General features: G+C 32.6%; 1 protein-coding gene across 1 annotated transcript; it reads right to left on the reverse strand.

The window, feature by feature from the left end:
* Positions 1–2,962: 2,962 nt before the first annotated feature.
* LOC133201863 (uncharacterized) lies at positions 2,963–13,759 on the reverse strand. The gene is made up of 2 exons (XM_061337664.1): positions 13,685–13,759; positions 2,963–5,685 (listed from the first exon to the last, which is right to left on the reverse strand). Exon 2 carries the CDS (start codon positions 5,675–5,677, stop codon positions 5,018–5,020), a length of 660 nt encoding a protein of 219 aa, XP_061193648.1. The 5' UTR covers positions 5,678–5,685; positions 13,685–13,759; the 3' UTR covers positions 2,963–5,017.
* Between the last annotated feature and the right edge of the window lie 2,931 nt (positions 13,760–16,690).

Raw genomic sequence — 16,690 nt, forward strand, 5'->3', positions numbered from 1 at the left:
ACGTGTTTTTTTTTCAATACAAAACACTAAACATTGAAAATGTAATACCTAGTCATAATTCTACTAGTAGGCTACCAAAAAAAATTACAATAATGATGATGATAATAAAAAAAATATTGTAAGAAAAGGAATTAAACCAACTCATATCTATATTTCACGATTATCAAGTATGACATATATCACTGCATAACTTGCACATACGCATACTTGTACATATATGTGTACATATGCATGTCCGTATTTGTATGATAAAAGAATCAACACTGATCAAGTGTATACCCGGGTGGTTTTGTTATCTCATGCTTTGTCAAATCATTACTTTCATATCCCTTGCATTAAAGAAAAGCAATGTTATACAAATATCTGACATATAACAAGTGTGTAGCGTGTGCAATTTATTCGGCTGCGGTCATGAGCACACGTGGTTCGAAATACCCCAAACTGTAGGGGGCTACAAATGCGACCAGAACTAATATATATCTGAGGTGTTATCAAAAACAATCAATGCTCATGAAAGCTTATAAAATTAACGTTCTATCAATACCTAATATGCCATGTTTCATCCACAAACTAAACAAACAACGCCACGACATCGATGAGAAATACATGCAAAGTTTCTATACGGACTTTTTCTTTGAAAAGGTTAGCAAGTTTATAAATTAAATTATTAATTATTTTATAACCGCATTATGTTTACAGCTTTATTTTTTGTATGTAATAAGTACGAGGGTCGATCCAAAAGTTCGTTGAATTTCTTTCGAAAATTTTATTATGACGTGATTAAATCAAACAAACAACATATCTATAAAATAGAGCCATTATGCAATAATACTGTAAATTTTCACCATATTCCAATTACCATTAAGGCCACACGAGCTTTCTTAAAATGGACAGCTTTAAAATCAGGGGGAGACTTTGACGTAACGTCAATTTGAGTATGTCACGTCACGTTCTAGGAGCATCTCACCCGCACGTTTAAATCGACTTAGAATTCTGCGGAACAGTGCATTCTTTTCTCCATTTCTGTCTTGAGAAAAGCCTTGGTACTCATCTCGCACCCAATTTCTTCATATTACGATCATTTCTCAAAATGTCTATTGTTCCATATGATGTTCCGATTTCAATAGCAATGTCAAGCACAGTGCATTGACGGTCCACGTCTATAAACACTCTCAATTTGTCTTGGAGAAAAGAACGACTGCCCAATAGGCGGCCAGACCTTTTATCCTCCACGAAAGTTCTATTTTCCTTAAATTTCTTACGCCACCTGAAAGCCAGTTGCTTACTGCACTTTAGTTCTGCCTGTATCCTTAGTATATGCGTCTGAGTCAGAGTATTTCCCGAGATTGTCACAAAACTTAGTAACTGACCAAATTTCGACGTTGTCTAACGATATCTTTGATGAACAACAAATTATCAATCGAAAAACTAAATATCAAGTAAAGTCCAGAAAACTCTCACACAAAGGTTTAGAAGAGTTCAATCAATCGTAATGATGACATCATTTTCGTTTCATATTCACTTAGCTTTTTTTTCACATTGAGTATAAAAGAATTGAAATGTTGATGAACAAGTAAATGTGTCCCCCGCATTTTCAAACGTCCGTTTCTATGACAACTGCAAAAGTGTTACTATCATGAATTTTTAAAATATTCTCTTATTAAGAAAACTCAACAAGTGTATAATTATGTTTTCACCTGTAATTTTTAATCACTTCTATTAATAAATAAACTAGAAATATGTCCATAGGACATGAATGCCCCGCCGAGGGTATGTTAGTAATGCAACATTTTAATACAAATTGAGAAAAGTGAGGTCAAGGTCAAAGGAAAGGTCAAGGTGAAAAAATATTGATGCAGTTGAATAGCTTACATCAGTATGTATCAGCATATGAAGTTTGACACTAATTTAAGAAAAGTGAGGTCAAGGTCAAAGGAAAGGTCAAGGTCAAAAAATGTTGATGCAGTTGAAAAGATCACATCAGTATGTGTTAGCATATGAAGTTTGATAAAAATATTATGAATGGTTTCTTTAAAACTGAGCTAAACAATAATTTAAGAAAAGTGAGGTCAAGGTCAAAGGAAAGGTCAAAGTCAATAAATATTGATACAGTTAAATGGCTCTCATCAGTATGTATCAGCATATGAAGTTTGACACTAATTAAAGAAAAGTGAGGTCAAGGTCAAAGGAAAGGTCAAGGTCAAAAAATGTTGATGCAGTTGAATAGCTCTCATCAGTATGTATCAGCATATAAAGTTTGATTACACTATTTTTTTTGAATGGTATCTTTAAAACTGAGCTAAACACTAATTTAAGAAAAGTGAGGTCAAGGTCAAAAGAAAGGTCAAGGTCAAAAATTGTTGATGCAGTTGAATAGCTTAAATCAGTATATATCAGCATATGAAGTTTGATAAAAATATCTTGGATAGTTTCTTTGAACTGAGCTTTGAACAGAGCTAAACGCAAAGTGTGACAAAAGGACAGACTGAAGGACGGAAGGACAGAAGGACGGAAGACGGACATGACAAACACTATATGCCCCGGCCATATTCATGGCGGGGCATAATAAAATATAAATTCCACAAACTTTTGGATCAACCCTCGTATAGACCATGCCGTTAATGACTATTTGGTTGTCACACGTGTGCATGTGTCTGGATGCCATGTTTACACTTGTATAAACTATTAATCCGAAAATCCCAAAGTTTCCCAGCACAATGAAAAAAATTACGTGTATTTCTCCAGTGCATGCATGTCAATTATCCACAATTATCAGGACAACCAAAATTGTTCTGTTTTCCCCTTATCTATTTGACATTTGGGTGCGTATGATTATGTTATTTGATATGTCAACAACCTAAACATAGATATAATTATTTATTTTTAGGAAGATATTCATAAATGTCGGCAAATCCAACTTCTTAATCTCGCTAACGCCCACCTGCAACAATTATAGTAGTAATCCATGATCTGAAGTTTTTTAATAATCTGATCTCATTAAAAACAGTCAATTCACATAATGAATTTGTTAAAGTGCGTGGTTTACACTTAGCGCTAGGGCTAGGGCTAAGGGTTAGGGTTAGTCTTGGGGGCTAGGATGTACTTATTTATTAGTAAGTTTTGTTCTAGGAGAGCTAAAAATATACATTTGAATAATATCACATAAGAATAAAGATTTAAAATGTTAATATCACGAATATACATCTAAATAAAATAAATTACATCAATTACAATTTTAAAAAATGCCTGTAGAAGGTATAGCAAGCTAACGGGGAACTGTTAACAGCATGTGAAAATCAAGAGGCCATGGTCCACACCACTCACCTGTGTGTCACATTAACCCCTCCCTGATAAATGAAGAAGTATGAATGCTAATCCCCTGATTCCTACTTACTTTTTACACATCATAATTCAAGATATTTGGCATATTTGCTATTTATTTATTTCAATGAAATGTAGTGTTCATTAAAAAGTCTACATCTGCAGTTTTGAGGTTTAAAAGCAAACTCAATTTAAAATACTATACTTAGTTATATACATGCAATACCAGTGTTGATTTATAAATTGCTTTTAAATAAAACTCTTTTTAACAAAGGGTGTAAAATAATTGAAATAAGACTTTGAAACGTAACCCGATTTTGAAGTACTCATGCATGTGGATAAACGACATCTTATTCTTTCAGTTTGATAGACTTTATGTTAAATTAACTATATTTGATTTATTTTGTGAAAGTTTATAGTTGAACATCATTTGAAATTAGCCATAAAATGAGAAATTTCGGTGTATTTTGGTCTGTAAACATACCACCCCCTCTCCCTTCCACAAAACCAAGAAAGTTCAAGTATGAATTTGCTAAATAAATAATAATTCATTACACCTGTGAAAAGGAATTTTTGTTTCAAAAGGGGGGGGGGGGGTCTTATGAGGTGAAATTTTTAAGTATTACCAAAAATATAGAGTTATCTCTCTTTCTTTTAATAAATAATTCAAATTTTATGAAAATTTATATAAATCTCTATTTAATTTCAAAATTTAATTGGAACATGATATTTTTTCATAATTTGACCGTAAGTAAGGGGTAAAACAATACAATTGTTCAAAGTCCTTTGCAATGAGACCTCTTCTAACAACACAAACAGAGTTGGAAGCCTTATTCATGGATATTAAAGATTGCACACATGCATTGATTTCACTTGTCATAATGTTATGCTTATGAAATATACTTGTTCCACCCATCAAACTTCATAATTCCTTGTAAAAATTGCCTTATCAAGCCTCCTGTCATGTTCCCATCAAAAGCCAAGGAGTAGGATATGAAAACTTGAATTTACAGTACATTAGAAAGCTTTGAACATACTTGATTTAGCAAGTTTGGCTGAAATAGTCTGAAAGGCAGTTCTGAAAAAAAAAACTAGAACTGTCAAAAATGGACAAATACCCCCGCTGGGTTTTTCAGAGAAGGTGCCAAGTCACTAATACTAGTATTTGATGGATCTGGAAGAGGTGTTCACAATTTATTTAAACATTTAGAGTGAAAATTTATCGGTAATGGCTTCTCATATTTTTTTAATGAATGAAACTAAGGCGCAGCCTAATGAAACATCAGTAGTAATAATAACATTGTTTTTATTACATTGAAAAAATAGATAACAATTTTTCAAGTATTTCTCTATTGGAAAGAATGGATGCATTACTTATCCATTTTTTCTACAGTGACTATAGGTCAAGATCACGACACACCCTCAGGTCATAAGCAATCTTTGTGTGAAGTATTAAAATCTAATGTTCCTCTGTAAGAAAGATATGGACCGTACACGTTTGCACAAACAGACAGATGGACAAGGTGATTCCTATATATATATTGAAAATAGTATAAAAATGAAAATAAGAAAAGCTTATAGTGGGTTGTTTCAGACACACAAGCAAACTTTGATCAGAAGAGCTCATTTGAGCCTCTAGCTCAGGTGAGTAAAAGTGTTGAGAAATGAGTGTTATATCCTCTGGCATATTCAGATCTTATGTACAGAATCCCTCTGCTATCAGTTTCACATTTCCGTCACTGTCAATTTCATGCGTTTGTCCACTCCCTCCATATACTCTAATCCAGCTAGAGGCTTGGATGGTATTTTCTCCATTTCTCTCAACCTTGAATCCACCATACATCCCTGGAACAGAGTAGAAGAAGCTACCCTTCTCAAACAAAAGTGCCACTTGAGGAAGAACCTGTTTATTGTCATTTATCAAATTGTCAACTCTCCCCATAATGGCTTTATGTAATCCCTCTTCAAATTTCTTTATAGTGTTTTGTTTCTGTTTTATTTCTTGTGGGATTTTAATGAGTTCCAGTACATCTTGTGGGAGCTGTGACTTAACACCGATATCATAAGCTGTCTCCCCGGCAGAATTCTTAAGGCATTTAGCAGATCCAATTTGAAGCAACTTTTTGAAAACATCTTTGGGAGCAGATCCAAGTGCAGCATGATGAAGTGGTGTATTAAGTGTGGTCTGTACGTTTTCCTCCACAGGCCTAGTAGAATTAGCCAATTCTTCATCACCATCCACAAACTCTAGAAGTTTTTTCCATTCTTTATTCTTTCCTAGAATATCAATATTCTCCCAAAGGTTACCTATGTCTTCTCTCAGTACCCCCTTTTTCACTGTTATAGGATAGAACATTTCAGTATCTGTAAAGAAAATATGACGAAAATGTGACTTCATAAAAACTAGTAAGTCATTTTAAACAACGTATAAATGAACCTGAATTGGTATATATTTTTGGACCTATTTTGGTTGTAAATGATGAGAATAATAAATTTCCAAAATATCAAGAAATTGTAAACTTTCTTTGATGTTCAAAATCCTACCTTTCCATCCTTTTTAATCTATACAACTTTTTGTCACTTTAAATCCCATTATTGTGAAACTTTGAATGAAAAATTAAAATATATGTGGTTAAACTTATTCATTTTACTTATATAAACATGACTTAAGTTGTTATTTTCAAGACTTTTGATAAAAGTTTGTTTTTATCATCTGTCCTTAAGTTTTTGATTTTTTCTGCATTATACCTGATTTGAAAATTATTTCTTTACTCTACATGGTTTTTACACTTAGATAATTAAAAGTGTTGCTATGAGTAATTAGTTTCATGAAACATGCATAAATTGTCATAGAAATAATAAGTAATTGATACACTTTTAGTTCAAAATGATCATATTTTACAAGTGTTGTACAGAATTGTTTTAGCTGTGAGACATCCATTTCTAACTTAATTAATGTTCAATATGTAGTAGGTGTGTAAATTACCTCAGACTTTTAAATTTAAACCTTCAGGAGAATATTACTAAAAACATAAACTGCTGATTTCTAGGAAAAAATGCTGAACTTTGGTTTTATGATCTCAAGCATATGGTGGAAAAAATACATTTTCTTTAAATTTAAATTTTGATATTTCACCACCTTTTGATCATGCTTACTAAAAAAATGAATTTTGCAGAAGTTCTCTTGTCATTATTGATTGTAATCATTATAATAAGCAGTTACAGGCCTTTTATAACAATTTTCAAGTTAAAAACATGAATCATATGAATCCTAAATAAATAGAGGATATTCAATGTTTTGTAGATGAATATGGAATTTATTTCACTCGTGGGACAGGATTTTTTGATATTTTCACGATTGCTTCGCACTCGTGAAAATATCAAAAAATCCTGTCTCACGAGTGAAATAAATTCCATATTCATCTACAAAACATTGAATTTTCTGTTTATTACATTTTTTTTATTTTCCCTTTGCCTCTGTCTTTTCTTGACACAGTGTCATAGGCTTGAGGTCATATTGAGCGGTTGAGACGTCACAGCTTACCAGTTGTGAAATTGAAAACATTACGTAGCATAGATTTTAGCAACATATTTGGGAAGAAATTTGCAGTTTTAGCTCTATCAAGATGGTTATTTACTATATCTTATGACAGGCCAGAAATTATTTTTTTACTTACTTTAATATCCTTTCACACTGTGAGAGAATATCATTTTGGTATCCTTTCACACTGTGAGAGAATATCACTTTTATTCAATAAATAAATCACAGTATTTCACTGTTGAGAATGTAATAAATTAAAATATCTTATAGACATCTTAAACAAATACTATATCTGACTCTATCGACATCCCACATATTTGTAACTACCAACTTAGTACGAATATTGTAATAATGCTGTAATGATCATCAGTAAATATGATTGGGATGTGGACACAGAATTATCCTGCTATTGAAAAAGTAAATTGTGGGAACTGCGTATTTATTATAAAATAAAATTCTAAGCAGATGTTATATATTATTGATTGCATTGTAGCACTATAAAACTAGAGTGTTCCTAGGAATGCATGTGTTGTTCTGGAATAGCATCATTAAAGAACATAAATAAATTCAAAGGGTGGCCATTTTCTTTAAAATATTATACCAGGGACGTAAATAAAAGATGTTTCTAGTCATACTAGCTTAAACCTAAAACTTCAAGCAAAGGGAAAAAAACCTGGATAGTAAGACTCCAGTAAATAATACACTGTATTTATCATAGTTAAAAGTTACAGTCAATAAATAAAAACATCAAGTCAAGCCAAGAACATCATGGGCCTTTTTTGTTAAGCTGAGAAAAATTTTTTTCAAAATAATTATTTTTTCATAAGAGTTTAATTGAAACAGTCCCCGGGATTCATGATCATAAGTCTTTCCACCAATCCTGATTGTCGCCCGCGTGGCACAATGGTTAGAGCGTTCGCTCTAGAGTCGCGGAGTAAGGAGCTGATCCTTACGTCGCGGGTTCGAATCCCACTGTGGGACTTTGAGACCGGTCCTTCGGGTGAGACAGAATAAACCGAGGTCCCGTGTCGCAGTAAGTGCGGGCACGAAAAAGATCCCTCACTGCTCAATGGCCCTGAGTGCCGAGTATAGGTCAAAATTTGCAGCTCTCCATCGGCAAGTGGTGGCGTCTCCATATGATTGAAAAACTTGGGAGGGACGTTAAACAATAAACAAAACCAATTCTGATTATATATTTTTAGACAACTTACTAGGGAAAACAGCCTTTTTTGACAAGTTGAGAACATCTGACACTTGGTCCTTTCCAACAAGTCAAGATAAAGTTTTATGTTGGCTGATGGAAAAGGCAAACTGATCAGATGTTCTGATTGCTAAAAGAATGCATTTAAATTTCAGTTTTTGAGGTTAGTTTAATCAATATAGTTTGAAAGGAAGTGTCTTGAGCTTATAAACATGTGCAACCTGTGAAGGAGAAAAATGTGATGGACCAGACCAGGATTCAAACCCAGACCTCCTGAATGACTAGTCAGGTGTTCTACCAACTGAGCTATCTGGACACTGGCGATCAAACCTGCCTGACCGCCACATTCCTCCCTCCTTAAAGGACAAAAGTCTTCGCCCCAGAGACACCAACCCAGGTTCTACTGGCAGGTCTTTCAAATGACACTTCCAGTGCATATCATGGCACCAAATATAACAGGAAGGAGAAAAATGTGACGGATTAGACCAGAATTCGAACATGGGCTCCCTGAACTACTAGTTAGATGGTCTACCTACTGAGCTATCTGGTCACTAGCGATCGAATCTGCCTGCCAATTGCCAATTTTGTACAGGTATATAAATGCTAGCTATCAAGCCCTACCTCTCAACCCCCCCCCCCCCCCGACACACACACACTCTTTTGGTGTGACATTAAGGAAGATTTTACATTTTAGTTCATAACTAAACATTTGTGATGTATGTTTGTTTTATTATTAAAAAAAGAAAATTAAATGCAAACAATATAAAGCAATCTGCATACATACTAGACAATTTGTAGCCCTGTAGTTCGTAGGATAATATTTTTGAATATATCTTTCCTATATAGATCTACCAAAATCTTTGGACCCTCTTTGTGGTCTTATACTCAGAACAATCTACATAAAAATTAGGATGCCTGTACATATAAACTGTTTTGATAGCCTTGTAGTTCTTGAGAAGCAAAATTGTAGAACTTTAATATCAATCTGTGTTCCCATCCCTGCCCCAGCAGCCACATTAAAACAAGTTTGAATCTACTTTGTATGAGGAAGCCTGCAAACTGTAGCCCTGCATGTGGCTCTTGAAAAAGTTTGTAAAATTCTGGACCCCTTAACATGGCCAAAAGTGACATGGTTAGAATGAACTTGAATATTACAGGTTTAAGAATGCTTCCTTATATTGGCTAAGTGATATTAGTTAAAGGATTTTTAAACTGTCCAAATTTAGTTTTCATCCAGGGATGATATTTGGCAATTTCATGGGCTGACTGCAGCCTCGACTTAGGGGAAAACACAAATCCAGATTTTTTTTAATTCTTATCTCTTGTTAAGCCTTTTGGTGACAAACTGCCTGTAACACGTATGTTGAGGTCAACTGCATACTTTCTGTTTACTTTTTATGTGAACTCATGAAAGCCCCAATTTGATTGGTGCTTCTCAATGAGAGAAGCTTGCTTGAAAAAAAAAACTGAATGAAGTTTGTCAGGGATCCCACGGCCACAAGTGGACTCAGAACCCTGATGTTGTGAGGATGCCAGTAACATCCCCAGTAACATTATTTGTGCAAAATGTATCTATCAATGAACAGATTCATTTTGTCCAGTGTATCATAATTTTACATGGAAGTCATATACATTCAACACAATTTTACAGTGATGTCAGAATTAATCAACTTGTTCAACCAACAGATCATTCAACTTTTTTTTTAAAAAGGCATTAATGATTTTTTGAATTTAAGTTTGTAAGTAAACGATTATACAATGTCGTTAGTAAAAATATTCTATATTCCGATTTTTGATAAAAATGTTAGCTTTTTCTAGGGGTAGGAGCACAGGAGTTCGCAATTTTATCAATACCAATGATTGACCAAGCCATGAGCTTTGCGTTAGCTAGTTAGATTAAATTGCAAACTCCTGGGGTAGGAGTTTACTCAGAAGATGTAATCTTTTTTTATAAATGCTCTTTAACCAGCTGCATAGTCATTTTACGGGTAACGAATCAGTTTGTTGTTAAGTCTTGCATGCAACCTACCAGGGATGGGGAAATTTATAAAAGTAATTGTAATTGGGTGTAATTAATTACATTTTTCAAAGTAATTGGAAGTACATGTAATTTGTAATTGACCATTTTTTCAATTACTTGTAATTGAATATAATTAATTACAATAAAAAAAATACCCTGTAATTTCAATTACATTTCAATTACTTTACATAAAACATAAGTGTATTCGATAGGAAAATATTTCCATCACAGTCACATTTTACAGTTATTTGAATTCATTCAAAGAAGCCCTTCTGTTTATCAAAATCTTAAACTCTTTTATATCTCAATAAATGAATTTGATATATTGGCTTGTTTATAAAAATATTAGTTTGTTTTATAATTATAATGCACATAAAGATTAATACTAGTTTAATGTTTATCAAAAAGTTCTACCTCTCTTAGCATAGGCATGAAACATTTCAAATTTTTGGTGCTTGATTGTTAAAAAAGGATAGAAAATAAATTATTAATGTGTCATTAAGACCTGCCTTGTTGCCCTTCAACTTCCAGTTGTAAATTGCTATCAAAACAACCCTCCAAAATTTTATATAATTTTATTCCATGCTTTGTTTAAATTCAAAGATATGGCCGTTAAAGGTGATATATTAGATACATGTACTATTAAGAATGCTCTCCTATTTATATACTTCAGAAAAGAAATAAATATTGAGTCACTATTTTAACATTTAAACAGATCTTTATATACATGTATGCATTTTGAACCTGAAATAGTTAATACATAAAACAAGTATTATTTGTCAGCATTTGTAATTTAAGGTGTTTAGCTTGCCTGCCTGTAGCTGAAATAATTTGAGATTATTTTATGGTTGATTCATAAACTTTTGAAAACTTGCTTTGAACAAAATTTCATAAAGGCAGTCAAATAATATTGATAAAATTTATGTACTTGTAGGACTAGGTCTTATGTTGATGAAACACACAAACATGACAGGCACCTGACATTATTTATTTTTAATATCCCCCCTACCTTAAATTTACATACATTTGTTCTTCAAGATTTTTGAAAGTGAAACAAAAGTAAATGAAATGTATTTAATTACATTCTTCAAAGTAATTAATTACATTTTTGAAAATCAATGTAATTGTAACTGCAAGTATTTGATAAAATTTTCAATGTATCTGAAAGTATTTAATTACATTTCAAAGTAATTGACCCCAACCCTGCAACCTACATGGTTGCAGTTCCAAATGTTCTTGGTTGTAGTTTAATTTGTATTTCTATGTTTTTCAAATAAGTGGTACCAAAATTCCCAAAATATGAATGGTACAGGCACAGAGATGTCAATTACAACACCCCTCTATTTTCCTAGTTTTGAATTGATTTTTCAGTATCGAATCGAGCGCCCTCTACTATTGCTGACCCAATAAATAAAATCGGCGGATCGCAATTAATTATTGTTGAAATATGCCTTCAAGAAAATTCTACAAAAAGTATATAAACATTACTTGTTGATTTAAATGATTTTTTTCTTAAAACTAAGCAGAATAAAAAATTTTGCATTTTATAATAAACTTTTCGTGATATGCATTATTAACAAATTAAATCAACCATCTCTGAGACATAATTTTCATGGAATATCTTTCCTTGTAATTTGTTTTGATAGTATTTTCACATGTCAACTTTTCATGTTCTTGCATCCCGTAAAACGACATTTTTCGAACTTAAAAAATTCATGATTCGAAACTAGGAAAACAACAGGTGGTTAGTTAGGATGTTATGATTTCATTTAAAAGTCAATTATTGTTTATTTTAATATTCTAACTTGTTACAATTATCCTAAATATTGATAACAAACAACACACTGAAAAGTTTGATTTAGACGCATTTGTTCACACACTTTCGTTTTCTATGACTTGCACTTGCGAGTGTTCAAATCTGGGTCATTGTTTCAAATTGTAATATACATTCATTTAGGGTATTCCGAATCACCCCGCATATCGCGACTCTCGGTAATTTACCTTACCGCTGTACCTCGCACGACACATGCACACGTGACAACAAGTCATTATCGGCAAGGTCTATAATTATTGCATACAAAAAATAAAGAGGTAAACATAATGCGTTAAGTAAAAATATAATATTTTAATTCATTAACTTGCTATCCTTTTCGAAGAAAATGCACATGTAGAAACGTTGTTATTTCTCATCGATGTCGTGGCATTGTTCGTGAATGAAACATGGCATGTTAGGTATCGATAGAACGGCAATTCTATAAGCTTCTTCGAGTATTAATTGTTTTTTATAATACCTCAGAAATATACTACATGTAGGTATGGCCGCATTTGTAGCCCCCTACAGTTTGGGGTATTTCGAACAACGTGTGTACATGACCGCAGCCGAATAAATTGCACATACTACACACTTGTTATGTGTCAGATTGTTTTTCTTAAATACAAGGGGTATGAAAGTAATGATTTGACAAAGCAAGAGCTAATAAGACTATCCCGGGTCCCGGTATACACTTGATCAGTGTTGATCACTGTTGATCCTTTCATCATACATATACGGACACATATATGTACGAGTACAAGCAAGTTATGCAGTGATATATGTCATACTTGATAATCATGATATTTAAACATGAGTTGGTTTAATTCCTTTTCATAAATTTTTTATCATCATTATATCATTTTTGGTAGCCTACTCGTAGAATTATGACAGTATTAATTTACACGTTCAATGTTAATTGTTTTGCATTAAAAAATTCACATGGGTAAAAAATTGATATGACTATCATGATTATATTTACAGGACAACAATTTACAGTCAGGAATTTCTGAAAGTATTATTTTGTTGGTATTTGCTTTTCTGCATGATCCGCCTCTGAGAACACTGTTTTATAGTGCGTCTACAGAGGGGGGAGGGAGGGGACTTTAAAAACTTAATAAATAAACAAGAACAATTAACAAGAAAATAAGTCTTTATTTTTTTTATAATTTTGGTAAACAATACCAACTAATTCATTAATTATAGTGTTGTTATTTGACTGTTTTTAGCCATTTACCTGGTGATTCGAAATACCCGGAAGTGACCCGCAAAACACTAAAAAAGTGATGTAAATATAACCCTTGTCAAGGCCGCTGTATCGAAGATAGACTCACCGTGTAATGTAGATCTGATTTTTCACAGAATTGGCCTTTCTTTAATACCAATCAACCATTTATAAATTTGTTAATAAAATTGTTTACAGTCAAAATGTAAAAGGTGATTCGGAATACCCTATATGAATGTATTGTGGAAAATAATCATGCAGATGTTACAAAGACAGGGGTAGAATATTCATATTTTTATTGTATTTACCTAGTAAGAAATTTTTAAACCCGTCACTATGTTTTTCAAGAATAATTTAATTAAAATTATTCGATACTGGCAAATATTCTTTACTGGTAAAACGACTGTACAGCAGTACAAGCCTGAAATTCGTGCCCCGCCCTTTTTCGCTCTTTTTGCTGTGTGACATTTCACGTAAAATATTTTATAAACCAGATTACAATCTTCGAATGGGTATTTTACAAACAATAATGCGAATAATTTTGCATTTAAGAAATTAAGACTTACATTATTAGCAACACACTGATAGGTCAATGTTTTCCTTTTCGTTTTGGCAATGCCTAAGTCAAGTTAGCAGCCATTGAGCCAATACAAAATAATTGGGTTGTGTCTATATATCACGAGCCTAGCGTAGTTATGAATATTTATGAGGTATTGATAACAATAAAAAGTATATCTTGGTCAGCTCAACGAGATCCGGTATCCGCAATAAATTTAAAAAGAATAAATAACTTTATATATTCTTTTTAATAGTTTAATCAACGTTTAAATTTTTGTTTTATATACAAATAATAAACAATTCATTATTTTTTATGCAAGTTTTTTCCTCATACGAATATAATAATGTACGGAATGTATCAATAGCCTAGGGTACCGGACTCGTACCTGTCGTGTAGTACTCAGTAGACCGTATCAATAGCCTAGAGTACTGGTCTCTTACCTGTCATGTAGTACTCAGTAGACCTTATCAATAGCCTAGGGTACTGGGGTCTTACCTGTCATGTAGTACTCGGTAGACCTTATCAATAGCCTAGGGTACTGATCTCTCAAGTGTCGTGTAGTACTCGGTAGACCGTATCAATAGCCTAGGGTACTGATCTCTTAAGTGTCGTGTAGTACTCGGTAGACCGTATCAATAGCCTAGGGTACTGATCTCTTAAGTGTCGTGTAGTACTCGGTAGACCGTATCAATAGCCTAGGGTACTGATCTCTTAAGTGTCGTTTAGTTCTCGGTAGACCGTATCAATAGCCTAGGGTACAGGAGGGTCACTGTTATGTAGTTCTCAGAAGACCTTTTTAAAAACCTAGGGTGCAGGTGTGTTCCTTATTTTATATTGTACTTGGAAGAGCGTTTCAAAAGCCTAAGGTATATGTTGTACTCAGTAGAATGTATCTAGGTGTTTCTGTATTATTAAGACACAGGAAAATGGATGCTGGACTTAACATTATATTAGATCAGGTGATTTTCTGAAATATGTTTCATATTTGCTTCCTGGTTGTTTTATTTTAATACTGTTAATTTCTGAATTATTTATTAAATTTAGTTACAATTGATCTAGAGTTGTTTTGTTTAGAAAATTGATATCTATCTTCCCATCATTTACAATCTTATTTTCATTTTTTTTTCTTTTTTTTTTTTTACTTATTATCATTCACATTTTTTTCTTTTCTTTAGTGTCCTTGTTATTTTTTTTTTTTATTTATTTATTTATGAATATATTATTAGAATTTTTTATTTACATTATTTCTTTAATGTGCAAGATAAATAAGGTTAAATCAGTGTGGAAAACATTAAAAGAAAATATTGAGATGATGCTATCAATCGTTTTTCCATTCCGGAAATTGCATCGGATTCCTTTTAATCGTTAAAGGCATCTCATAAATATTCATAACTACTAGAAAACTGCGTTTATCGAACCCGACGCAAAATCAATAACTCATTATATTAAGCAGTGTGCCCAAACTAGGACTTGTGCCACTTAGGGGAGCCCGGGGCACTAGGGCTCGAGGGCGCCCCTGATAGGTTCCGGTCTCAAAAGGGGCAATATAAGCACCGCTTCTGGGCGCCAGCGCGCCAAGTCCACCCCTATTATGTTATACCCTCCAAAACAGGCACCATTTATATAATATATGTTTCTTAGTGTAGTCTGTATGTGAATCAAGTTTTACTGAATCATAAATAGGAATAGTAGCCGCATAATGACAAAAGGACGGCTGACGAAAACTTTCACATAAGCTTCGTGGTCTCTAAACAGTAGAGCCAATAAAAATGTAGACTACTATGGAACACCTCAGCTGCCTTATGTGGAGAATATTCATTATATGCTGATACTTTAACATTATATGCTGATTCTTTGTCATTATATACTGATACTTTGACATTTTATGCTGATACTTCGTCATTATGATGCCTATGAATAATTAATGAACGCGCTGCCTCGGAATTCTGGTGACCTGTTAATTCGTAAATTAGTTATGTCCTGTAAAGAAAATCTTACCTCATTTTATCTAAGATATTAAGCTTAACACGTATCCCTCATAAATTTATTTTAATTTACTTGTACTAATTCACCAGTACCATAGGAACAATATTACTTTTTAAATGTACACAATTTTGGGGGTAATAAACTTCTATTATCTGCGCAATTTAAATTGACCGGACATTGACAAGTAAACATTAGAATGATAATAATCTTAAGGTAGCAGTAGTTTAATTTCAATTTTATGTACGAACTTTGAAGTTTCTTTGTAATTTTTACAAAAATTTTTACATTGTTACCTATCGATTAGCGTTGACCATCATAATTATGTCTGTAATCTTTCATACACGAAAACTGAGGAAAATCGTCTAAAATGGCAAAGGGTTTCTCAGCCCGGTTAGTTTTTATTTCATGCATGAGCAATAATGAATGCACATTTTTCTGTAACGGTATCAGATTTTATTTTCGATTTCAATATGTCCCAGTGTACAACTCATAAAGACAAAGAAAGGTGTGCAAAGAAACAAATTTGAATGCTTGTTTTGATGTATATACTTCGCTGATTTTTCACACAAAAAACTAAATAATTTGGGAAAATGTAATCTTTTACATCAAATTAAGTTTTTTTCAAGTTTCTTTAGGGGTTTTAGGTTATGATAAAAGTTTATTGAATATACACTCATTGATTATCGTCACGGTGGTAAAAAAAAACATATCAACTTACATTATCGTGCTATAATCTTTAGATAATTTTTTGTTTAATTTTGAGATTAAACTTTTTATATACTTTTCTACAATTTTTAAAGTTAGCTTTTTACACTGAAAAAAAATCTGAAAACTTTTCTTCTATACAGTCTTTCGTTCGCAAAAACCCCTAAACCCCCCCCCCCTCGATTTAAGGATCTCAAAATTGATATTTAAATAAGTTCAGATTACAATGCGAGCTCAGTTTATTTTAATTTAATACAACCTAAATTAAAAAAAAAATATTTTTAAGACAAACTACAGTATGTTAATTTTTTTCTTCTTCACA

This window comes from Saccostrea echinata, unplaced genomic scaffold, assembly GCF_033153115.1.
Source record: "Saccostrea echinata isolate AGI-Se365-2 ecotype Australia unplaced genomic scaffold, CSIRO_AGI_Sech_v1 ptg000045l, whole genome shotgun sequence".
NCBI lineage: Eukaryota > Metazoa > Mollusca > Bivalvia > Ostreida > Ostreidae > Saccostrea > Saccostrea echinata.